Source organism: Eumetopias jubatus, unplaced genomic scaffold, assembly GCF_037043125.1.
Source record: "Eumetopias jubatus isolate StellerSeaLion01/CBP00866 unplaced genomic scaffold, mEumJub1_p1.0 scaffold_7, whole genome shotgun sequence".
NCBI classification, from domain to species: Eukaryota; Metazoa; Chordata; class Mammalia; order Carnivora; family Otariidae; genus Eumetopias; species Eumetopias jubatus.
The window spans coordinates 138,341,053-138,367,733 of record NW_028274813.1 but is presented as its reverse complement, the minus strand read 5'-3'; the positions used below and the strand labels follow the sequence as shown (position 1 = coordinate 138,367,733).

General features: G+C 46.7%; 1 protein-coding gene across 2 annotated transcripts in view; it reads left to right on the top strand.

Annotated features, from left to right (window-relative positions):
* Positions 1 to 26,681, top strand: part of APBA2 (amyloid beta precursor protein binding family A member 2) — a 65,275-nt gene that overhangs the window by 7,896 nt on the left and 30,698 nt on the right. For both annotated transcript variants that reach the window (XM_088025212.1, XM_088025211.1), the window contains exons 2-3: positions 14,253 to 14,333; positions 15,524 to 15,560. In XM_088025212.1, the coding sequence (XP_087881338.1) occupies positions 14,253 to 14,333; positions 15,524 to 15,560 (118 nt within the window). The remainder of the gene's footprint in view (positions 1 to 14,252; positions 14,334 to 15,523; positions 15,561 to 26,681) is intronic.

Here is a 26,681-nt window from a genome sequence, read left to right as displayed (position 1 = left end):
AGCCCTTCCGCTAACAATAATCTAGACAGAAACGTCCCCACCTCTAGTCCTTGAAGAGAGAGTAAGGTGCAGTAGTTAAGAGAACAGGTGCCAGAGCCAGGAAGCCTGGCCCCATCCTGCAGACCCAGCTCCCAGTTCTGGAACATTCTGGACACGTTGTATGCACCAACAACCACCTATCCCCTGGGGCTTCGGGGAGCGGAGTTGGCATGGATCAGAGTCTGTGGTGGACGTAAGAGGCATGGAACACTCGCCCTGATGGTAATAGTGATGATTTCAAGTCCGAGGAGCCTCTTTCAGGATGTGGGGGAGGCTGCAAACAGTTTGGGTCCAGGGCCAAGCTGTGCAGGGCTGGGGACACCCCTGAGCAGGTTGGCATCGCTGCCTTCTGGAATGCCGTCAAGGGAGGGCTGAAGCCATGAGACGGTGGGAGGAGGACCAGGATGGCCAGGGACCCACAGGAGACGGGGTTGTGCGTGCGGCCCAAGTGAGACCTGACAGGGCAGGGGTGCCAGGGGAGGGAGGTGTAGCTCTGAGGTGTCCTCAGGCTCTCCCCTCTCTGCAGGCCTTCCTGGGGTGGGCCCTCTCCTCTGCAGGGATGTCCGGGGTGGACAGTTCTCATGTGCCCTCTTGGGGACATCCTCAGTCCCTTTCTGCTCTGGAGTCTCCGATTTTGGGGAACAGGGTGACACCGACACATCTGCAGGGGCTGCCCCGGTTTTCCCACACTGGGTTCCTAATAGGAAATTAACCGAGAACCCCACTTTCTGGACAGATGAGCTGGGCTCTGGGCCACCGGTCTCTCACGAACTCCAAATGGCCATCTGAGGCACTCTCCTTAACCTGGAGTTTCTGCGCATAACGCCCACCGTCCTTCAAAGCCAACTGTCCCCAGCCAGGCTGCTCAGATTCCCTAGGCTGGTGGCATCTGCCTTCCTTCCCCAGCATGCATCTTGGCACCTGCGACGTGCCAGGCACTGGGGGTGCAAAGATTAAAAATGCCATAAGCCCCCATTGCAAACCTCATTCTAGAGGGAGATAGACAGACACACAGAGACTCCCCAGTCCAGGTGGGGCTGGGTGCTCAGGAGAGGGACTGGCTGCAGCAGGGGTGATGAGCCAAGAGGCTCTGGGACTTTGGGTGGGGGAGAGACTTTGGGAGGTGAGCCAACCAGGTGAGGCTGAACGTGTTGGTGCATGGGGGCTGGGATTGTGATGGGGGCTGAGAGCCCTGAAAGAGAGCAAGGGGGAGGGAAGGACATGGGATGATGATGGTAACAAGAGAGGGAGGAGGGCCATTGGTTGGGAGGGAGCTTAGGAGCAGGGGCATCTGAAAGGCCAAATACAGCAGGGCAGTTAGGGGAGACCTTGCTGGGAAGCCCCCGTGTAGCTCTGATGGATTGTAAGGGCAGAGGTTCGCATGTGGGAACCGAAGGAGGTAAATGGACAGTGTCTATAAGGACAAGGAGGGAGGGGCCCAAGGAGGTGCCCGCAGGGATGGAGCTTGGATGCATGCAGGATGCCCAGCACGGGTGGAGCTTGAGTTGAATTGCATTGTTCTGAGTCGCACCCATTTGCCAGTGTCTCGGGCAGATCTGGGGGAACGGGAGGGGTGGGTATGGGACTGAGGTGGGGAGTTGGCCCACATGCGGCTCCCGTCCTCGGGGCCCCTGCAGCACCTCCCACGGTCCCTTACATGTTCCAGGGGCTTGAGACGCATCCAGCTGATGAAACTGCTTCGTCACGTGACATTGCCTAGGCAGTACAAGGCTCCATGGAGGAATTTTTAGAAACATCTTCTGTTCAGGAAGAAAGGCCACATTGCTGAACACGAGACTCAGAGATGTATAATGTCACACATGGGGCCCTCTCCTGAGATGTGACAGCGTGGCAGTGGCCGCCATGGGACTGTCAACCCAAAGCCTTCAGATTGCAACCAAGGCTAATCAGTTACTTAAAAGGTCATGGGACAATCATAACAGGAGGCAAACAAAGAATACCTCCCAATCCTATATGGATAACACCGCAGGCAATTCGGGAACACGAAGCACGTCTCAAAAACTTCGAGAAAGGAAGTGTGGGACCAAATGGCGCCCCCAGGGCTGCTGGCGGATTCCAGAACGTGCCAGGTCCAGGTCTGTTTGCTGATCCCATGGTCACACCAGAGAAGCTGGTCTCTCTCCGCCTGAGACCAAGCCAAGGCCCAAACTGTTGGAGCTGAAGGATGTTTGGAACTGGGCTTACGGAATCTCATTGTTTGGCTCCTCTGGTTTCAACGGGGAGCACGTGGCCCAGGCTTGCGTCTGGTTCCTGTCTCCATTTAAGAGACATTGACTGAGATGGCCATATGCTGTCTTCGGTGCCGATGCACTGCTGGATCTGCCCCCCATGGTTGGCCACCTTATCCTGCTGTGAGAGCAATCAGGCCATATAGGTCAGCGAGCCTGAACTAGACTCCGGATGTGGGGTTGCTGCTCAGGAGAAAAGCTTGGGCACGTTGTAAGGTTGGAGGGATGTTGCTGTTTGGGGAAATTGCCCATTCACCCTCCTTGGTCAGCCTTCCTCTTCCTTGGCCCAGACACTTGCAAGTGGCCTCTGATTTGAGACCTGTTTGCCCTCTCTGGTTTCTGATGCAGCCCTCCCTCTCCCCCAACACTCCCCACTCAGCCTTTGAGTCTCTGGCTTCCCATCAGATCCACCCTTGGTGCCAGCAGGGAGGTATCTGCCCCTAACTCTCCTTCCCAGAGCCTCTGGGTCTGCTGGCTTTGACCATTATGCACACTGACACAGACTCACCTGTCTCAGTGTCTTTGTCAGACAGGCTTAGACCTGGACCATGCCACACCCACACCAGGTGTCTGGGGGTGCTTTTCGGATCTTTTGATCACTTCTGCTGCTGCTTCCTTTTTTTTTTTTTAAGATTTATTTATCTTAGAGGAAGAGAAAGAGCCAGGAGGAAGGGCAGAGGGAGAGGGAGAGAGAGAATCCCAAGCATACTCTGCTCAATCTCACAACCTTGAGATCATGACCTGACCCGAAACCAAGAGTCAGATGCTCAACCAACTGAGCCACCCAGGCACCCCTGCTTCCTTTTTTCCCTAGGTATTGAACATAGAAGCTCTTCTCCCCTGCTTCATTCATTCATTCACTGGGACCCAAGTATATAAAGATAGCACACTAGTCCCTTCAAGAAATATGAATGCTAAGGAGGGCACATGTGGGGATGAACGCTAGGTGTTACACGCCAACTAACGAATCGCTGAACACTGCATCAAAAAGTAATGATGTACTGTGTGCTGGCTAACTGAACCTAATAAAAAAAACGAAAATGGTTCAATGCAAAGATTAAAAAAGAGAAATATGAATGTTAATCTTCAATAGAAGAGGGGCGATCTAGCCACTCACCAGTCCTCAAAACCTGCTCTGGAAACAAGACCAATGGCAGGTCAGAGTTCTTTTTGCTGAATCGAATTTGCAAATTATGGGAGATGTTGTGGAGTGAAATTGCTGCCCAAGGTTTTTCTTGCCTAATATCTGATTAATATTTAATCTCCAGGGCCCTTTTAAGTGCCAAGAAGAATGAAACATAATGAATGAACCCAAAGAATTCCAAGTCACCTAAACTATGGGCAGTTTGGCCCATATTCAGAGATCATGGCATGGTGATTTTTTTGGTATTTGTAGGAGGATTGTTTTCTGTGCCACAGTTACAGTGATAAAGTACAAGAGAAAAGACTTTTGGGGCACCTGGTCAGTTAACTCAGTCAGTTAAACGTCTACTTTTGGCTCAGGTCATGATCCCAGGGTCCTGGGATTGAGCCCCACATCAGGCTCTTTGCTCAGCGGGGGGGTCTGCTTCTCCCTCTCCTTCTGCCCCCTCCCCCCACCCCCCACTCTCTCGCTCATGTTCTCTCTCTCTCTCTCAAATAAATAAAATCTTCAAAAAAAATAAAAAGAGTGCTCGCTTCAGCAGCACATATACATAAAAATAAAAAGAAAAGACTTTTACATGCAGTGGATTATAACTCAGCCTGAAAAAGGAAGGAAATCCTGACGCCTGCTACATCATGGATGCACCTTGAGGACACCACACTTAGTGAAATAAACCAGTCCTGTGTGATCCCACTTATATGAGGTTCCTAGAGTAATTAAATTCATAGAGACAGAGAGTGGAATGCTGGCTGCCAGGGGCTGGGGAAGCAGGAATGGGGAATTAGTGTTTAATGGGTGCAGAGTTTCTGTTAGGGAAGATGAAAAGTTCTGTGGATGGTTGGTGATAATGGTTGCACAACAGTGTGACTGCATTTCATGCCACTTAAACGTCCACTTAAAAAGGGTTGAAATAATAAATTTTATTTTATGTATATAAAATATAAGACAGTAAGAAAAGAGAAAAGGCTCTTGGTCCATTTATTGGCCTGAGCCAATTTGAACCATCTAAAACCAAGTTGAGCCAATCTGAACCCATGTAACCAGTATCAGACAAACACACACACACATTCTGGGCCAGTCAAAACCAGTTTGGTGTAGTCACAGTAGAGATGAACGGACCGCACTCATTTGGCCCTGTGGTCACTGGTGTGTGTGCTTACAAGGCAGTGGGTCTGCTCATCTTTAAGTAAGATAGTTGAAGTCCTACTTTGTTGGTATCATTCAAATAAAAATGTACTGTCAAATGTATCATTAAAATAACAGCTAGTTCTGGGGTGCCTGGGTGGCTCAGTCGGTTGAGCAGTCGGCTCTTGATTTCAGCTCTTGAGGTCTTGGGATGGAGCCCCATGTTGGGCTCCCCGCTCAGCAGGGAGTATGTTTGTCCCTCTGCCCCTCCCCCTGCTTGTGCTCTCTCTCTCTCAGATAAATATATAAAAATCCTTAAAAAAAAACAGCTAGTTCTACTCTCTCTCCTTCTCCTCAGTGTTAGAAAAACCAAATATTCTACATTATATAATCATAGAAGTTGAACAAGTGGATTTAGTAGAAGCTAACTGGGTTGTTGGTATCTTCTTTACATATTAGCTGGTTAAATGTATTTTTCAAATTATGAATCATAGGACTTTGTTTTAGTGTTTGCAGGCTTACGCAATTCCATTGAGTTGTTCATTACTTAGGACTAATAATATTGACTGAAACAGAGAGCTGGGCATAGCAGTTCCATGTTGGGAACAGTGGCCTGTTTAGACAAGTACAAGTTCAATATAGAAAATGCCTCTGGAAATGGAATTCTAACACTGACTTAGTATTGGTCAGTTGATTTCTTTTTGACTTATGTGCATCTGTTTCCTTCATTTTTCAGATGTCAAGCTAGCTTTAGAAGAATGTGAGTGCGGGGCTCCAGGCTGGGTGTGGGAGAGGCCTCAGGTCTCCCAGGAGAATGCAAGAGCCTGCCATAAGGCCAAGAGACTGTTCTTCTGCTCTGGAGGGTTGCTGTCATTAAACTCTGCTCACACAGGGCTTCTCACTTTTAAATTAGCAGGGTGGGAAAGGATGCTGGTGTTCGCAGCTAACTCGTAGAACCTGTGGGAGAAGGAGCCATTTTGGCCCCCCAGCCACAGTTTTAGAAAGGGGCGGTGTAGGTTTTCTCTTTGAGAATTGAACGAAACCAAATGGAAGACTCCCTAGTTCCATAGCATGCTTTGCTTTAAGAGGTGGAACCCCCTTCTTTTCCACAGTTGAATCCAAGTGTGACATCCTGGTGTGTGAGGCAGGTGACCGGGAGGGAAGAGTCTCCATGCCATCTGGACAGCCCACCTACTTCCTTTGGCCTTTGTGTCCAAGGGGAGTGTTAGTCCTGCACAAGCTGGTGGGTGACCTTCAGCTAAACTAAAGTGAGTGTCACAGGCAGGGGTAGTACGTCTTCGATCCTTAAAGGGCTCTGGTTATTCTTTCTTTCCATATTATTTAAAAATAATTTTTAAAGATTTATTTATTAGAGAGAGCAGGGGTAGGGGCAGAGGGAGAGCAAGAGAAATCCTTAAGTGGACTCCATGTTGAGTGCAGAGCCCGACACGAGCTCAATCCCAGGACCCTGAGATCAAGACCTGAGCTGAAGTCAAGAGTTGGACGCTTAACCGACTGAACCACCTGGGTGCCCCATCCACATCATTTTTAAATTGTAGTGATACACACATAAAATAAAATTTACCGTTTTAATGTGTATGGTTTGGCGGCATTTAGTGCATTGTTGTACAATGACCACTATTTGGTTCCAGAACATTTTCATCACCCTAAAGGAAGAGCTCATATTTATTAATAAACAGTCACTCCCCATTCTCCAGCCCGTGCCAAAGACAAATCTGCTTTCTCTAGATACAGATTTGCCTGTTTCTGGACATTTCCATCTAAATGGAATCATGCACTATGTGACCTTTTATGTCTGGCTTCTTTCACTTAGCATGTTGTTTTCAGGATTCACCATGTTCTAGCATGTGTCAGGACCACATTCCTTTTCCTGGCTGAGTGATATTCCATCGAAGGGATACATCGTCCTTTGTTTATCATTTGTCTGTTAACAGACACTCAGGTTGTTTCTGCCTTTTGACTGCTATGAATAATGCTGCCACGAACATTCCGGTACAAGATTTTGTGTAGATAGCTGTTTTCAGCTCTTTTGGAGTGGCATTCCTGGATCACATAGGCATTCAGTGTGGAACTTCCTGAGGACTCACATACTGTTTTCCATGATGGCTCAACATTTTACATTTCCTCCAGAAATGCACTAGGGTCCTGGTTGCACTCAAATGAAAAAGGTTTAACTGCCCCCAACCTTTAAGGGTTCAGCCTAGGGGCTCCCCTCTTCAGCCCCTCAGGTCGGATCACACAGGGACTGCCATTGTTCTTATGTGTATTTGATCGTTCTCTGGCTTGTCCCACCGAGGGTCTGAAGCTAGCAGGACTGCTGAGCTGTACCATGCTGGATGGGAAGCTGTCCGGGTCAAGAACTTTGTTGTATGTGTCTTCCGGGCTTCAATGTAAGGTGCCCGGTGCCATGCAGGACACCCAGTAGATGCTTGCTTGGGACTGGTCATGTGGATGCAGCCTTTGTGTGTGTGTGTGTTTTAAAGATTTTATTTATTTATTTGACAGAGAGAGACACAGCGAGAGAGGGAACACAAGCAGGGGGAGTGGGAGAGGGAGAAGCGGGCTTCCTGCAGAGCAGGGAGCCCGATGCGGGGCTTGATCCCAGGACCCTGGGATCATGACCTGAGCCGAAGGCAGATGCTTAATGACTGAGCCACCCACGTGCTCTTTTTGTGTGTTTTTTAATGCATTTAAAAAAATTTATTTGAGAGAGAGATTGAGAGAACGAGTGGGAGGACAGGCAGAGGGAGAAGCAGACTCCCTGCAAGAGCAGAGAGCCTGATGCAGGACTTGATCCCAGGACCCTAGGATCATGACCTGAGCCAAAGGCAGATGCTTAACCGACTGAGCCACCCGGGCACCCTGGACGCAGCTTTTGCACAGTGCTTCATAAAGGGTTGACATGCAAAGGCCAGTTTAGGAAAATTCGCTTCTGCTCTGAAATGCTGGACCAAGCACCCCAGGCACCAGTAGAAGGACAAAGTCAAGGACATGCCAGGCAGTCCTGGTGGTCAGTGGTAGGGGAGGTTTTAGCAAACCAGGTGCAGAGAACAAGGCCAGGCCCCGAGTGTGCCCCGGGGGCGCTCAGTGGACGTGGCAGCCTGTCAGGCCCCAGGTAGGGCTGCCAGATTTAGTAAATAACAAGAAGACAATTAAGCTTGAACTTTGGACAGATGATGCAAAATTGTTTAGTAGAGGTATGTTCCATGAAATATCTGGATGGTGGGCGGAGGGAATGTGGGGAGAGACTGTCCTTCCCCCCTCCTGTTCACAGGCCCGCCTGGAGATGTTAAAAGATAGACCGACTGGCTGGTTTCCCTAATGGACCTTGTCATGATTCTTTGAAGCCACAGATTGGCTTCAAAAAGATATGATCACCCCCATGGGGATGACTATTATAAGAATAAATACTTCATCCCCAAGCTCTCATTCTCCTCCAGACAGATGTCATGGGAGTGATCAGAATTGTAAGAGGGACAGAAGAAAAAGAACAATATTGTCATTTTTCTAAGCCACCTGCCTGTCAGGAGACAGGTTGAAGGGCTTGTGAAATATGTTCAGGGTGCAAAGGCAGACCTTCAGTCAGACCTGATCCTCTCAGCGTGGCCACCCGTGAGCACCCGGCAGGCGGCGGCGGGTCCCAGCTGACCCCTGTTGTGTGGGACAGAGGAAGGCATCTCTGATGGACGACCGAAGCCTTTGGAAAGCAGGGAGCAGGAAGTGATTCCCAGGGAAGGCTGTCACCTACCCGAGTCATCTGTAAGCCTGGGATGTCTCTGACAAGGAGTCAGAGTGAGGGGAGACAGCACAGTTCAGTGGGAAGGTTGTGGCTTGCCTGGCTTTGAGCTGACACTCTCCCTCCATGTGTCACTAACATGCTTGTCATTCAGGAGAACTCCAGAATGTTTGGTTTTTATTACAGATGGCGTGAATGCGGGCGTGCTAGTTTGCTTTGGTTTCACGTCAAGCCATGTGGGTTATATTGCTGTATTTTCCATTTAATCAAGCACACAAAATCCGAATTGACACTTAAAAAAAAAAAATCCTAGCTTTAGTTTCACCAGCTGGAGCCAAGATCCTTATTAGAACAATTTATTCAAATGAATATATTTTTATTGCAGGCAAATCATCCCTAGGCCTGAGCAGTTATCTCTGGTCCTGGCATGTCATGACCCATCTGTGCCACACATTCGTGTTCTGTTCTCAGGGCGCTGGGGAGGGGGTCCTGCGACATTTCATCCCACCAGGTTTCACTTCACACGTCTCACTCAGCATCTTCTCTCAGGGGATGGTCGGTGCGGCTTCCAGCCCGTGGCACCAAGAACACCCCTCGGCACTCACCTGCTTCCCTGTCGGCTGGGAAGGACTCAGGTATCCCTGTCTGGCCTCTCTTTCTGAGGTGGGGTTGGCTACTGTACTTTGGCAAGTGCACAGAAGGATGAAATAGCATCTCCATCTCAGATGCTGGGAGCCCCAAGTCCATGTGGGCCTCTATGATGTTAATTTCAGATGCTGTGCCCCATGCTGCCAAGCGCACCCCCGCCTTGCCCTCGAGATGAAAATTAGAGCGCCAGATGGGCTCTCCTAAGCCCACCTCTCTGAAAACAACCCCGGCTGTTGATTATGAGACATGGTTGTCATGGTGATGAGTGGAGAAAATGCTGACATGGAGGAAAGGGTCTAGCCTGTAGAAGCTTTGGGGAGAAATTGTCATTATAAGTGGATCTGAGGCCCTGTATTGCCCAATAGGCTCCATGCCAGGTGTTTCAAGGACTGGCGTGGGGGCACAGCATCCAGCCTATACCCCCTGGCCAAGCCCTCACCCCATGGGGGCTGCATCCCTCAGAGGGGCATTTCCATTTGCCAAAGGCACCCAGTGTACGACGAGCAGGAGTCCCGACATTGCCATTTCCCACAGTGCATCTGGCACCCTGATGAAAGTCTGTTGCCCTACATTCATGGCAGGAAATTTAGATTCCACCCCAAGCTGTAACGTTTGTAGAAGTGGTGTTATCTTAGTCCATTCGGGCTGCTATAACAAAAATATCATAGACAGGGTGGCTTATAAACAACAGACATTTTTTCTCACAGTTGTGGAGGTAGGAAGTCCAAGATCAAGGCCCCAGCAGATCTGGTGTCTGGTAAGGGGCCACTTCCTGGTTCATAGCCAGAGCCTTACTGGCTGTGTCCTCACATGGTAGAGGGGGTGAGGAAGCTCTCTGGGGTCTCTTTTGTAAGGACAGTAATCCCATTCATGAGGGCTGTATTCTTACGAGCTCATCTAATCCGCATTATATCCCAAATGTCCCATCTCCTTGGAGGTTAGGCTTCAATATATGAAATTGGTGGAAACATATCCAGTCTATAATAGATGTGGTTGACCCGTTTTCATCTGTCAGTTGGTTGGTTTGTTCCTTTAGGGTTTTTGGAGATGAGTATCGTCCATCTAGCTTCTAGTAAGGCAGTGCAGGCCTTCAGGAAATGAAGTCTGTGAACTCAGCCTAGGAAAAGTCACTAGACTAGAGCTCTTTCAAACAAGAGGGAAAATACATGTGCTTTAAGCAGACCTCGAAATAGCCAAGAATACAAGACAACAGAAGGTTTTCTGGGAGGACGTCGCAAATTGGAGTTTTACTTAAGGTGGATAGGAACAGCATTTGAGGTGAGAGTTTCCATTGTACCCTTTGGGAGATTTTGCCTGGTCTACCTTGGCCACAAAGGGAGGTGCAGAACCAGTGAAGCAGAGGGAAGACTTAACTAGGAGGCTGGGAAACAAACCTGGCTCCAGGAGGACCCTGGCAGGAATCATCCCCAAGTCAGGCTCAGCCCTATGAGAAGGGGCACTGTCCACTCGCCTTGGTCAGCACGGGGTCTACTGGGATGGAGACCCCGGGTGGATCACAGTCCTCTCATCTAGGGCAGGATGGGTTCAGCTCCCAGAAGGAGGTCTAGGACGGGCGGAGGAGCATGCTAGCTGTCCCAGACCTGCCCGAGCCCCAGAGCCCCACCTTGGAACTTACTGGGGCAGCAGGATGAAGCCAGGGCCCATGTGCATTATCTGAGAGCTCATAGGGCTTGGGGGTAGGGACAGTTCTTTGGGCTTTTCCAGCAAAGGAAGCAGGGACCAACCAGACATCAGACCCTCCTGGGCCCCAGCGGCATCTCTGTATCCCCTCCATTCCAGGAAAGCCTCATTTCTTCTTGTAGCTTGAGTTCTGATTTCTCTTGGGAGATGGTGATGCCCTCCTTTCTTCCTCTGTGCACAATCTTCCCCATGCTTGAAGCGTAGCCCCACTTTTGCCACCTCCTATCTGAGCCATCCCTGCCCTCCCCACCCTCCACAACACTGCCTCTGAGGTGCACTAGTGTTTGTAGTTATGGAGGGGACACTCAGCTAGGAATCCTTGGTCTGCTTGGTGTCATCAGTGTCAGGAGGGTGGGCCAATGTCTCTTCATTCTTCTCTAGCCCTCCAAGAGAGATTGAAGGACATTAAGGAACACAACAGTAACGGTCTAGCCGGGGAAGAAGACCAGCAGCGACATCTTGCTATGCCACCTAGACCTGTGGGAACCAGTCCGTTATTGCCAACACCTGGAGCCTCAGTCTTGTCAACTGTAAAGCAGGAGTGGAAAGAGTGTAACTTACTTATTTCTAAAGAAACACGAGTGTGGTAGATATTTATATTTATAATATAAATGTATTTATTTGTAAGTATAACTTTTCATTAATGTCATCATTATCATCATCATCATTATATTGTTACTGCTTGATAATTTATTTCCAGAAAGTTCTGAAACTTCACATGATGGCTTACTAAAACCTCCTTTGGGATTTGTAGAGTGACTTATCTTCTATCCTTCTATTTGTCCTCTATCTTCTGGATGGCACAAGGCACCAAATAGAGATACCTAAACTTTAAATTTTGTTAATTAAAATTTTGGTTTGATGTCCTCTTTAAGAGAAGACTTGTGATGTGTCCTTGGAACATTTTGTTTTTTCTAGTAGTAGATTGACTAATTTGCATTAACCAAAGAATTTAGGTTCTAGAGTTTAGAATTTGCATTAAACTAAGAATTCAGGATTTTTAGAAATATGATTTTAGACATTGTTGCTGGGAATGTAAAATGGTACAGTTGCTGGAAAACAATATGGGGGTTCCTTAAAATTAAAAATAAAATTACAGTGTAATCCTGCAATTCCACTTAAGGGTGTATACTCAGAGGATTGAAACAGGAACTCTAAGAAATATTTGTACCCATGTTCAGAGCAGCATTATTCACAATAGCCAAAGGAGGAAGGAACCCAAACATCCATTGATAGATGAATGGATAAATAAAATGTGGTATATACAAACAGTAGAATATTATTCAGTCTTAAAAAGGCAGGAAATTATGACACATGTTACAACCTGGATGAACATTGAGGGCATCATGCTAAGTGAAACAAGCCAGTCACAAAAAGATAAGATTCTACTTATATGAGGTTCCTAGAGTTGTTAAATTGACAGAGACGACCAGGGTCTGAGGGGAGAGGGGAATGGGGAATTTTGTTTAATGTTAATGTTTAATGCATACATAATTTCAGATGAGCAAGATGAAAAGAATTCTGGAGAGGGCTGGTGGTGATAGTTGCAGAATGTTAATGTTCTTAATGCCACCAAACTATACACTTAAAGTGGATAAGATGGTAAATTTAATGTTACGTGTGTTTTACCACAATTAAATGATATTAAATAATAAAATTAGAAAATCTGATTCAGAATATGAAGATGACACAAATGGTAAGACATATCATACTCATAGAATGGAAATTAATGTTGTTAAAGTGTCCATCCTACACAAAGCAATCTACAGATTCAGTGCAATCCCTGTCAAAATACCAATAGCATTTTTCCTAGAGCTAGAACAAATAATCCTAAAATTTGTACGTAAACACAAAAGAGCCCAAATAGCCAAAGCAGTCTTGAGAAAGAAGAACAAAGCTGAGGTATCACAATCCCAGTGATCAAGATACACTACAAAGCAGTAGTAATCAAAACAGTATGGTACTGGCACAAAAATAGACACACAGATCAATGAAACAGAATAGAAAGTCAAGAAATAAGCCCATGCTTATATGGTCAAGTAATCTATAACATAGGAGCCAAGAATATACAATGGGAGGAAGATAGTCTTTTCAGTAATGGTGCTGGGAAAACTGGACAGCTAACTGCGTGCAAAAAAAAGTGAAACTGGACCATTTTCTTAGGCCATACACAATAATAAACTCAAAATGAATTAAAGACCTAAATGTGAGACCTGAAGCCATAAAAATTCTAGAGGAGAACACAGGCAGTAATTTCTTTGGCATTGGTCGTAGCAACATTTTTCTAGATACATCTTCTGAGGCAAGGGAAACAAAAGCAAAAATAAACTGTTGGGACTTCATCAAAATACAAAGCTTTTGCCCAGCAAAGGAAGCCATCAACAAAACAAAAGACAACCTACTGAATAGCAGATGGTATTTACAAATGACATTCCCAATAAGGAGTTAATATCTAAAATGTATAAAAAATTGTGCAACTCAACACCAAAAAAATAAAACCATATTAAAAAATGGGCAGAGACATGAATAGACACTTTTCCAAAGAAGGCGTACAGATGGCCAACAGACACATGAAAAAATGTCCACCATTACTCAGCATCAGGGAAATACAAATCAAAACTACAGTGGGAGGTATCACCTCACATGTGTCAGAATGGCTAAAGTCAAAAAGATAAGAAATAACAAGCATTGCTGAGGATGTGGAGAAAGGGAATTCTTTTGCCCTGATGGTGGAAATGTAAATTGGTGCAGCCACTGTGGAAAACAGTATGGGGGTGGGTTCCTCAAAAAATTAAAAAATAGAACTACCGTATAATTCAGTAATTCCACTGCTGGGTGTTTACCCAAAGAAAACAAAAACACTAATTTGAAAAGATAGATGCACCCCCATGTTTATTGTAGCATTATTTGCAATAGCCAAGATACGGAAGCAGCCCAAGTGTCCATTAATAGAAAAATGGAGAAAGAAGATGTGGCGTATACACACACACACACACACACACACACAACGGAACATAGCTCAGCCATAAAAAAGTATGAGATCTTGCCATTTACAACAACATCGATGGACCTGGAGGGTCTTATGCTAAGTGAAATAAGCCAGACAGAGAAAGACAAATACCATATGGTTTCACTTATATGTGGAATCTAAAAGACATAACAGATGAACAAACAAACAAAAAAAACAGACTCATAAATACAGAGAACAAACTGGTGGTTTCCAGAAGGTAATGGCGGGGGGTGATGGGCAAAATAGGGGAAGGGGATTAAGGGTTACAAACATCCAGTTATAAAATAAGTCACAGAGTTGAAAAGTTCAGCACAGGAATATAGTCAATAATATTGTAATAATGTGTGGTGACAGATGGTAAAAAAAAGAAAATATGATTCAAAAACATTTTATAAATATAAAAGAATACATGTTAATTGCAGAAGAATTTAAATTATGTCTGTATGTGCACACACACATATATATACAAGCACATACTTACGTACACATGCATTTCATAAAATTGTATCATATTGTATCTTGGTTTATTTCTCTAACCTATAAAAGCACCATATTCATCTTTCACTTCCTGGTTTCCAGGTGTGCAATGGTTTGGAGCAGCCAAGGAAGCAGCAACGCTCTGATCTCAATGGACCCGTGGACAATAACAACACCCCAGAGGTAATTTTTTCCAAGGATAAGAGTTGTGGCCTAAGGTCCTAGTATTGGAGCTACCCGTGCCATCACGGTCTGCTCACCCTTTCCGCCATGTTCTCATCCCAGCCAGTGCCTTGGAAGTGGGGATTCAGTCAAGCAAAGTTGGGTGTCCCTGTAGGAGAAGGAAGAAAAGTTTCTTTCCTGCTGATTCAGGCTCATACCACTGTGTGTTCATGTGTTTCCAATGGCGTGTGTGTGGGGTTCATTTGTGCTCCCCGGTTTGACAGAAACTCATTCTACTCCATTATCTGACAGTTATGTTCTAAGTTAGGGTCACTCAACAATGGCAGCATTGACATTTGGGCCAGAACATTCTTTGTTGTGAAGGGCTGTCTTTTCCACTAAAGGATGTTTAGAAGCATCTCTTTAAGGTCGGAGACTCAGTTTCCTCTCAGCCTCCCAGCTCTCCCATGATCCTGCTGGTTTTTAAAGTTCCAGGCTTTAAGTACTGCTGGTTGTAAGAACTCATGAAATAGGTCCCTCTGGTTTTCAAAGCCAAATGCTATGGGGATTTGTCTTCCCCATGCAGGCTCACTGGTGTGAAAATCTGTTTCTCTCCCCTCTCCAAGCATATGGCACTCCCCCTCCCTCAGACAGTCCCACGGGTCCATTTAGCTCTTGACCGTGTATCTGCCCCTCCTATCCTCTACAGTGTGTCCTCTTGTCTGTATTTAGCTGTGGAGTTTGTTGTGCCAGTCTTGAGTGGTTTCCTGGGTTACACACACTAATGTGGCTGTTATCTAGTTGTATGCCAGAGCTGTGCCACATGACCAGTGCCCTGGACTTCAGGGTTGGCTGGAGGATCACGTATTTGGCTTTCCAGGGAGGCAGGGGAGAATCATTGGTTGTATGGTCTCTAGGCTCCCTTCTAGCAGTGACATGCAAATCTGGGGGTCCCTATGTTTTAGATGATGGCCTTTTGTACCCCAAGTTTTCCCATGGGAATGGATTCCATGTGTCCTGCCTAAACACCATGGTGCCTGAATGCCATTGGTTTGCTTTCTGGAGCTGACTTCTTAGGAACATCAGACACTCAGTGGGGTTTAGCTTTTCACATACGGTACTCTTCTTAGTCTAGATCTTTCAGGCCATCTACTTACAACTGTCATGTGTTTGTTTTGTTTTGTTTTTTTTTTTTTCATATTTCCTCACAGACAAAGAAGGTGGCATCATTTCCAAGTTTTGTGGCTGGTAAGTGACCTTGAATTTTCTTCTCTTAGAGAACAGTTGCATTTTTCTCTCAAAGCAAATGGTATTTTTACTTTTGGTTTTCTCCTGCAAAGCTTGTGTAGAAAGCACACCTTTGAGGTAAAAACAGTGTTATGATAAGCAAAGGTGCTCAGGCATTTGGTTTGTTGGAGCACTTTGTAAGCCCATATTGGTATGGAGGGGGGTGGTTCAGTTGATTATCGATTGGGTTAAAAATTGAAATATGTCTGTATAAGCAGCTCATTATGATCTAACACTTTTGATTAGGGTGGATATAATTGCATCCAAATACAGGCTGTTACTCCTTTATCAGACTTCATTTCCCTCCATTCTCCTGTCTTTTTTGAGAGGGTTAATATTGGATTTCAGCATTCAGTGTTGAGCCAACTTTGCACTGTCTGACTAGCCTCAGGGAAGCTTGGGCTGCTCCTTTCCAAGGTCCTCCAACAACACCATAAAGGGCCTCTTAAATAGGATCTTTCTTTAGCCAGGAGGCTGTTTCCTGTTGTTGCTAGTGTTACAATAAAAAGTGTGGATTTTATTACTTCTTTCAGTAAGCTGGTAATTAATTTTTATGAATATTTATGGGAGTAAGGTAAATCAGTCATCAGAGATAAATAACTTTAGAACCTTTCCTACCCTGGTTTTCCTTTTTAGTAAAGAGCTGACATCTGGGAAACTGAGGCCCCCAAATATCTTTTCAAGGGACTAGTTTGAATCAGTATAACCCAATTCAAACTAGTTGAAAATGAATTGAGTGGCTCAACCCAATTTCGGCAGGTTCAACATTATATTGGCTCAGTGTTGCTCAAACTAGATTAAAAACAGTTTCACACTGTTGGAATCCATGTTATACTGTTCAAATACACTTGATTCCATTTTGACCAACTCAAGCAGGCTCAGATGGGTTTTGCTCAGCTGTTTACATGTGGTGCTTATGGTTAAAACTGGATCAAACTGGTTTTCATCAGGTCATAATAGGTTATAATAATTCCAATCCAACTGGCTAGTTTTAGTTTTTTTCAGGACCTAATGATTGGCCAGAAGAGACAACACCCACTCCATGCCCCCATAGTAGGGTTGATTAGGTTCCTGATTCAGAGGCCTCGATATCTCATAAATAGGGAAGATGCATCACTTTCCTGGGTGGTCAGAATGCCAGGATGGCGTGTACCAGCCACACTGTTCCAGTGAGGTGGGCTCTTGTGGATCCAAGAAGCTCACTTTTCAAAGTATCATAGTGTCATGTGGGTAGAACTCCCTCAAACTGCCTAGGGGAATGATTTGGACATTAGACTCCCCTGGCTCTTGAGTCAGCTCCCTAACTGGAGGGGTGGGTGGTGGAGAAGGACCAGGAAGGAGTATCCATGCCTAGGTGCTCTGAGAAGTACCTCTCACTTGCAGCATTCCAGAAGACTCACTTCTCTGAACCAGCTTAGACTGTTCTAAACCAAATCAAAACAATGTCGGACGCCTCCAACCAGTTCCGATGGGCTAAAGCTGCTTGTGACCAGCTCAAAATAGTGTGGATAGCCTTAATTTAGAATTTCCTGGGGCGCCTGGGTGGCTCAGTTGGTTGAGCGTCTGACCCTTGGTTTCAGCTCAGGTCATGGTTTCGGGGGCCTGGGATCGAGCCTCACGTCTGGCTTCATGCTCAGCGGGGAGTCTGCTTGAGATGCTCTCTCTCCCTCTGCCCCACCCTGGCTGGCTGTCCCTCTTTCTAAAATCAAAGAATAAATCTTAAAAAAAAAAAAAATATCTCCTGTTAGGCACACCCGTGGAGTGATTGTCGGAGATACTGGCCCCTGAGAACATAAGGGTCTTAAACCGGGATGGCTCCACACTCCCTCCTTGAGGGACGTTTCATACCCTCAGGCTCCCGCCTAGCTCCTGGACGGCTGTGTGGACACTTACAGAAGAGTCCAACTGGCAAACTGCAGTTCCTGCCTTATTCCTTCTGAGGAAGCAGCCCCAGGTCTACTTGAACTCAGGAGGCCTTGTGAATCTGAATGTTTAGTTGAACCTGAAAAGACCTTGAAGACCGACTCAATAACCTTCTCCTTGTCCCTCATCGACCAGAGCTGTGCCACATGACCAGTGCCCTGGACTTCAGGGTTGGCTGGAGGATCAAGTATTTGGCTTTCCAAGAAGGCAGGGGAGAAAGTCTGGAGATGAGTGTTGAGGGAGCAAGCCCCCAGTGCCTGCTGTACCCCATCCGGTGAGCGTTTCAAGGGTGGGGGAGTCCCCAGGGCTTGTTCAGTCCTCCAGCTGAAAGTCTGAAGAGCTGAGAAGGCCCAGGATAACTGTGATGGGGAAGCAGGCCTTCCTCCTCATCTGGGTCTGAGAAATCACACTGGAGGAAAATCTCCTTGGAGTTTTAAGGGGGGATGGCCTTCAGTCCCAGCGCATGCTTTGTTTCACAAACCTAATAACTGTTGTTAATAATGAAAGATAATAGTAATAGTCAAAGGGACACCGTCTTAACATTTATTGGGCGCTTAGTATGTGCTTATCCCAGGGATGTGAGCCATGCACCTACTTCATGTCAGCCACCACAGGAGGGGCAGATGCTTCCCCCATTCTATAGGTTGGGAAAAGTGAGGTTCAAGTAATTCATCTGAGGTCTGATGGCTGGTGCTCTTAGACCCATATCTGGGTACTTTGCAGCATGAGCTCCTCACCAGATGGTTTCCTACCTCCTTCGTATACCACTACCACCAATAATGAGGCCAGGGAATTCTTATTGGGTGCTTCTGTTGAGCAGGCACACTTCTTAAATATACTATCTCAGTGGTCCTCCTAACAGCACTAAGAGGTAGGTGGTGTTACAGATGAATAAACTGAGGCTTAGAGAGGGTGAGTCATTTACTCAAGGTCACCAGGGATTGAAACCCAGGTGGGAGTCTGAGCTCATTGTCCCCGTATGGATTGCTTGAGCAACCCTCAGCATGCAGCAGGTGAAGAAAAGCCTTCACCTGGAGAAGACACATGGTTCAGATTCCAGGGAGTCCACAGGAGGAGAACCTTCCAGAAGTCAGTTGTTGGCCCCTCTCAGGCTCCGAGTTGCAGCCCTTTCTCATCAGAGGCACCTGAGGGATGAAGCTCCCATGACTGCCATCTGTAGGAGAACATTCCAGGATTCATTGACCCCCCCTTGGCCCCTCTCTGACTGGGAAGGTTGACACTGCAGAGGAAACCTTGTAGAAGGCTCTGTTGAACAGAGGACCCGCCACCTTCCCTGCGGGGAGGAATCGCAGAGTGGTGAGGAATGGTGGGACCCGCAGGATGTCCCCTACTGCGGGACATGGAGGCTGGCAGTGGCATGAGTCCAGCTGGACCAGGTGGTTATCCACCTCTGAATAAGTCTATGTAAAAGTCTAGCTTTTCCATAAAACCAGAAATGGGTTCATTAAAACCCAAAGTTTGGTGTTGGTCCCAAGCGGTGGAGCCTAATTTTCGCAGTTTCAGAATAAAACCTGATAGATAGAATTCTGCTCCTCACACTGTTCTGATCCAACAGCCAAAGCTCATGCAAGATGTCCTGAAACATGCCCCACCCCACCAACAGCTCTAGCCTTGTGCTAGAATGTGGCCTGTCCTCAAGTGTCAGGGCCCCGGGATCCCTCACGACCTGTCTCTATTTTGAAACTACCCACCTGTGAGAACGTGGGGGCCCCCCCATCCCTGCCAAGCTTGCTTGTCACACCTTCCTTCTCTTGGGGGTCCTCACAATGATAAAGCCACTTGGTTATTTTCATGCAGTGGATGCTTACGATCTGTTTTATTTTCTAAATTCCACATATGAGTGAAATCATATGGTATTTGTCTTTCTCTGACTTAAAATGGGCAGTTGGGGTGAGCCTGTTCAGATGAGACTCCTAAATTGAAGGCCGCTCACATCTCTTCTACTTTAGCCTGTCAGAGGGGCCAGGCTCGTGGGCATGGGTCTGGGGGTGCTGTTGGCAGGAAGACTGGAGTAAGGTAAATCCTGGGGACCAGCAGGGCCCAGAGCATTCCAAAGGGAGGTTATGAAAACCAAAATGACCTTCCTTTCTTACAAACAGTGTTTGATCTTGCCCAAATGGAGTCATGAACAGGGATTAGACAGATTTTAAAATAGGAATTTTTATTCACTAGAGGTTTGTTAAGATATTTCTGAGTAGTTCTTAGAACAAGCCAGAAGCCATAAGAATTAAAAATGCATTCTACCCTGGAAATCCTTATTTCCCTTCTCTATCTGCACATCCCTGTACTTTTCCCTTTTCTGCCTGCACATCCCAGACCCCTAATCCCTCTCTGCAATAGAAGCTACTGTTGAGTCTCTTGTGAATCCTTCCAGAAATTTCTTGGACATGTACAAAACTGTAGACCCTTTTCTTAAAGTAGACATTACACTTGGACACATGGGTCTATACTTTGCTTTTTCATTTCTTGGTACCAAGCTACTATAGAGCCACCTAATTATTAAGTGGCTGCCCAGGATTCAGGTTCGTGGACATATGATGGGTATTAATCAGTCTGCTGTGGACTACTTGGTTGCTTCTGGTCAGTGCAGCAGTGAGCAGCCTCATGTATGTGTCTCCGTGTTCATGTGTGTGTTCCCTCACAGAAGGTGTTCCTAGATAGAGCAGGGTTGCAGGCCAGCCACACACTGACTTGGTTAGATAATGGCCCAAGAGGGAGGAGACGGGTTACACCACCCTCAGCTGTGTGTGAGAGTGTTGCTTCACCAACACTGTGAGCCATCCAGCCGTGGGGTTGTAGCCAGGCCAATGGATGAAAAGTGGTATATAGTTGATTTTACGCACACATCTTCATCAGAAGTGAAGCCAAATGCTGTTTCATGTGTTTACAAGCCATTTGTGTTTATGTCCCTATACATTGTCTGTTTATTTCCTTTGCCCACTCTTCTGTTGGATTTTTGGTGTTTCTCATTGATTTGCACTGTTCTTTACATATAAAGGAAATTTGCCCTTTGATTTATATTGTAAAAGTTTTCCCCAAGCTACCATCATCTTTTGATATTTTTGCATTTTTAAAGTTTTCATTTAAATCCCAGTTCGCTCATATACAGTGTTATGGGTAGTTTCAGATGTATAATATAGTGATTCAATACTTCTATACATCACCTGGTGCTCATCACAAGTGCATTCCTTCATCCCCATCACCTATTTCCCCCATCCCGTCTCCAACCTCCCCTCTGGTAACTATCAGTTTGTTCTCTATAGTTAAGAGTCTGTTTCTTGGTTTGCCTTTCTCTCTTTTTTCCCCTTTGCTCATCTGTTTTGTTTTCTAAATTCCACATATGAGTGAAATCAGTGGTATTTGTCTTTCTCCATCTGACTTATTTCACTTAGCATAATAATCTCTAGCTCCATCCACATCCTTGCAAATGACAAGATTTCATTCTTTATTATGGCTGAATAATATTCATGTGTGTGTGTGTGTGTGTGTGCGTGTGTGTGTGTGTGTGTGCGTGCATTTCCTCTTCTTTATCCATTCATCAGTTGATGGACATAGTTTGGCTCTTATAGATAATGCTGCTAAAAACACTGGGGTACATGTATCCCCTTGAATTAGTATTTTTGTATTCTTTATGTCAGTACCCAGTAGTGCAATTGCTGGGTTGTAGAGTAGTTCCATTTTTAACTCTTTGAGGAACCTCCATATTTTTGCTTTTCTAAAAAATGCATTTTATTTTATTATTATTATTTTTTTTTAGATAGAGAATGTGAGAATGAGCACGAGTTGGGGGGAGGGACAAAGGAAGAATGAGAGAGAATCTTAAGCAGGCTCTATGCTCAGCGCAGAGCCCCACGTGGGGCTCCATCTCATGACCTGAGCCAAAATCAAGAGTCGGTCCCTCAACCGACTGAGCCACCTGGGTGCCCCTCCAAGTTTTACTTTGCTGAGTATTTTATGTAGTCAACTGTATTCATCTTTTTCCTTTGAATTTACTAAGTTTTTGAGATTAGTATGACCTTTACACTCTTTTTTTTTTTTGAGATTTTATTTATATATTTAGAGCATGCGGGAGTGGGGGGAGGGGCAGAGGGTGAGGGAGAGACAGCACCTCAGGCAGACTCCATTCTGAGCGTGGAGCCAGTTGCAGGGCTCAATTCCATGACCCCGAGACCACGATCTGAGCTGAAATCAAGAGTTGGACACTCAGCCAATTGAGTCACCCTGGCACCCCAACCTTGACACTCCCATTATTTTTTTTCCTTCTAGAACTTTTATGATTTTATTCGAATGAGTTCCATATTTAATTTATCTGGAATTTATGTTGGTATATGGATCCAGAAAGAATTACATTTTAGCATTTTCTTCCAAACAGCTAACCATTTGTGCCAAAACTATTCCATGAATTCTTCCCTCTGATTTGAAATGCTGCCTTTATCACATAATACATTGTCATTTACACCTAGGTCTGTTTCTGGGTCTCCACTGAGGTTCCAGAATCAAGCTGCTTTATGTAACTGGGGATTTATAGTGCATTTTACTACCCGGAAGGCTAATGTCTGCCTTCTGTCACCATCATTCCTGTTCAGAACTTCCTGGATCCTCTTATGTATTTATTTTTCCATAGAACCTTTAGAATTAGCTTAGCAGTTACACAATAAAAATTTCTATTGGCATTTTTATTTGACATGCATTACATTTATCTTTATGTTAGTATATGGAATGGAAAAGCCTCTATTTGAAACCCCGGTTGGGAAACCTAGGCCCTGCTGGATCTCTGTCTCTGGCCAACAGCCTCATAAGTGAACTTGGAAGTGGAGCCTCCCCTGTTCTAAATGGCTGCAGCCTTGGGAGAGTCCCTGAGCCAGAAGCGCTCAGGTCAGCTGCACCTGGATCCCCCTGCCCACAGACACAAATAAATATTTCTTGTTTTCAGCTGTGAAGTTTTGGGATAATTTGTTATGTGTGTATATAGATAACTAACATCCTGTATGTTTTTAAGATAAAGCGTGTCATGATTCATACTGATTTTAAGATAAAATGCATCACGATTCATATTGTCCGGACTATAGGGTTTTTACATTCGTACTTTTTCCTGTGCTCCAAATCCCCATCCTCAAGGACACCAACGTAATTCTGCATTTGTTTTATTCCATCAGTCATACAATAGTCTCAGAATAACAAGACCAACATCACCAAGGACATATGATTATTACAGATACAATTCAAGATTCATTTGCATTGACTTTGGTCTTCAGAGGATAGCCCAGGAGGGATGGATTGTCAAATTACCGTGTTTTAAAATCATTCAGAATAGTTCTCTTCATTACCATGTCACAACTGCATACACATTTAGATGCATTTTTTTTTCTTTAGGAATTTGCTTTTTCATTGAATTTTGTTTTGTAATTATATAAAATACTTACATGGTTCTGAAGCCAAGTATGGAAAACAGGGTGTATGAAAGGCGTCTAATTTCTTACCCCATTACCCCGCCTCCCAAATCCTTTCCTCCTGCTAGAGATAACCAGTTTTAACATTTCACATATTTTTAGTATCTTAGGTGAATCTTCCCCTTTTTTAGATAAATGGTAATGAGTTAAAACCCTTTTCTCCATCTTTTTAAAAAAAAAGATTTATTTATTTGACAGAGAGAGAGAGCACAAGCAGGGGAGGGTAGCAGAGAGAGAGAGGGAGAGACAGGTTCCCCACCAAGCAGGGAGCCCAATACTCTATGGGGCTTGATCCCAGAACCCTGGGTTCAGGACCCGAGCCGAAGGCAAATGCTTAACCCACCGAGCCACCCAGGCGCCCTCCTTCTTCCTTTTTACACTTAACACTAACCCCTGGAGATTATGCCAGAGTTCTGCACAATGCAGGGCAGTACGTGGAGGTGCTCTGTGCTGTTCGGACGCCTGCTGTGTGGATGGAGGGTCCCCTGTGCAGGAACATTTGGGTGGTTCCCAGGGTTTTGCTCTTAGAGATAGTGCTGCAGTGAGCAGCTTTATGCCTGTGCCTTTTCCTATTTTTGGCCAGTTTTTGTATTCATTCTGCCCTTTCTCCCAGGTCCAAGCTTATGCTTAGGACCTGCCTTGGGCAAATCTGTCCACTGTACTGAGCTTGGCATTGACCTTCCTTGACTCTTTTCCTCCCAGCAGCCAGTGACTTTATCTTGCTTGTTGGGTGTCTAATATTCCACGCTCTGGAACTTTCAGATCCTTTCCTTCAGTGATGACCCAACCTGTCCTGCACCCCCAGGCAGGGCCTCTCCCAGGCAATGTTCTGAGGCTCTGGTTTCTCAGACAGCATCTTCTCTTCTATAGCAGCCTCCTTATTAGGGTCGCCTTTAACAGGGGCTTCCTGGAGGCACAGCTCAGCCCACCGCAGTGCCGGCCGCCTGGCTCTGGGACAGGCTGGTGTGGTGGCCGTGGGGGGTGGCGTTCAGGGCAGCTGGAGCCCCGCCAGGGCCCAGAGACCACGCCCCAGATCTGCTGGTCGAAGGTCTGACCTGAGCTCCAATTTCACGACTCAGATTCATCTCCTCCTGCCTCCTCACCTACTCTTGACACACTTTCCCTTCCCTGCGCTCATTTCGGTGGCCTGCCCGGCGCGTGGTCTCAGTACTGTGCCTGCTCCGAGCCCCCGCTCCCTGTCCTGTGCCCTCAGCTGTGGCGCCTCCTCCCAGCTGAGACCAGGTCCCTCTCTGCGCTTTTGAACCTCACCTGCTCTGATGTCTGTGTTTTCTCTCCTGTATCTTCTGCGGGCTTCTGAGAGCATCTGTTCCAGCCTGCATGTGTCCATCACATGTAGCCAGCACTCTGCTTTCCTCTTCTAAGCCAGACTTCTTCTAAACTCATCCCTACATGCCGAAGCCCTCTGGCTGGCTCTCTGGGATTACTGCTGGCTTCCCAGTCGCTGTGTGCCAGGAACGTGAGGGCTCCTTTCTCCTCCTGCCAGCGTGGGCACCCCCTGGGCACAGGGTGCTGGAGCTCGGCAGTGCTGGGTCCTGGGACCCCTCCCCACCCAGCCACACACACCCCCCCCCCCGATGATTCTTCTGTGTCTGCAGCTTCACCTGGCACCGACGCACGCTTTATCAGGATCCCTGAGTCCAGCTGCCTCCCGAACTCCTTTGGAAGTCTCCCAGGTTCCTGCATCTAGACTCGCCCAGAATCCCCATCCCCAAGGCAGCTCCCTCCCAGTGTCCCCTCCTGATAGCTGCAGCTTTGTCCGTCCAGTGGTACAGCCTGCTTTCCAGCACTCCTGTGGAATTGAAACTCCAAAGTGGATGGATCCAGTCTGTCGCTGTCTCTTGGGGAGCATCATCGCCCTGGTCCACACCCATCACCATCACCACCACCACCACCACCACCATCATCATCACTCACTCACTCACTTGCTAGGACAGCTGCAGTAGCCTCCCAGATGCTCTCCCTTCTTCCCCTCCGTGGTTTGCCTCTCTGTGGCCAGAGTTGCTTTCTAATGACAGGTCGGGCCACTTCCCTGACCACTACCCTGCAATGACAGTCCTTGGTGTAGCCCCAAGAGCCTCCCCTCTGACCAGCACTCTCTCTGCGGCCTCAGCTTGTTCCAAACGCTGGCCCACCCCATGCACCTGGGCAGTTTGCACATTTTGGAGCTTTTGAAAGATGCTGTACTCTGTCACCCCCGGGGCCTTTGCACCTGCTCTTGTCTGAGCCTGGAAAGCTCTCTTCTCCTTTCCCTCTGTGGTTTTTTGATTCCTTTGCATCCTTCGGGCCTCAGCTCAGCGAACAGCTGCCCCCAGATTCTTCTCAAGGGCAGACTCCCCTGTTGCTTCTTCACTGGCGCAGCGTCCTTCCTTCACGGCATTCACCATGCACCATCCTGATGCATTTATCTGGGGACTGTGGGACTGATGTCAGCCTGTGAGCTCCATGTTTTCTGTCCTCATGTGAGGGCTCAAAAATCCTTATTAGTACCTGAATCAGTGGCGGTGGTCTTGTGTAAAGTCATTTGACCCCATGGGAACTGTCCTTATTTATAAAATTGGGACATTGAGATCTGCTTCACGAGGTGGTTGAGGACCAAGGAGAACTAGACCTTTGTTACATGCAGAGGTCTGTTGTGTCAGGGCTGGGCGCTGTACTAGGCGACCTCTCAGATGCACACTCATACGCCTGTCCTTGGCTGTGCTCTGGCTCTACCCAGCCGTCCCTGCGCCCCGCCCGCCAAGACAAGTAGAAGCAGGCACACGTCTTGGAATTAATGAGATCACCTGGATCCAGACCACTTGTGGGAAGCCTCTGTCCACCACCCACCTTCAGGATAATTCCCCCCAAAGGTGTCAGGGACAGGAGCTCCAAGGCATGACTCTGGGACCTCCCATCCCTTCCCTGCTCAGAGAGGTCCGCAGGGCTGAGATTTTCTGACAGACATTTCAAATGGAGGCTTCCTCCAGGAGGAAGGAGCCTGGCGCACCTTATTCTTCATGTCCGAACTGTGCAGATACATTCTGCATACACTGCTGTTTGTACGATCTATATCACAACAAGAAAACAAAAAGGAGAGATCACTGGGGACATAGGATCGCCTTTAAACCTGTCTTTATTCTTTTGTCATTCTGTCTCCTTCTGGTCTTGGCATAAGGTTAGTTCAAGAGTTGAGCCAAATAAGAACAATTTATGCCCAGACATGGAGGACCAGCTGCTTTAGTCTTGTCATGAAGCTGTTTGATTTTTGGTTCTGCATTTCATGATTGGAGTTGAGTGCGGTGACTGCGAGCCTGAAATACCCGCCTCCCCACACCGACCACTCTTATCTGCTTCCTAATAAGTGTGCAGGTGGGCGTGGGTCTAACAGGCAGGCAGGATGCTGGAGGTACCGTTTTTGTTTTGTAGTGTTTCCTTTTTTAAAAAAAGAACAAGATGGGAATGACAAGCACCTCTGGCAGAGGTGGGTGGCCGAGGTGGGCATCTTTTGGAGTTGTAACAAAGACCGAATCTTCCACTGGCCTCTTCCCAGGGAGCAGGTGTCCATGGGTGCTGGTGGTAGGCCCCACTGCCCGGGATTGCCCTTCACACACAGGAGTCTGTGCCCCCAGATCTGGTGGGTCTCACTCCGGGGGAGGGGGGAGATGGGGCCGGCTTTTAATATATCTAC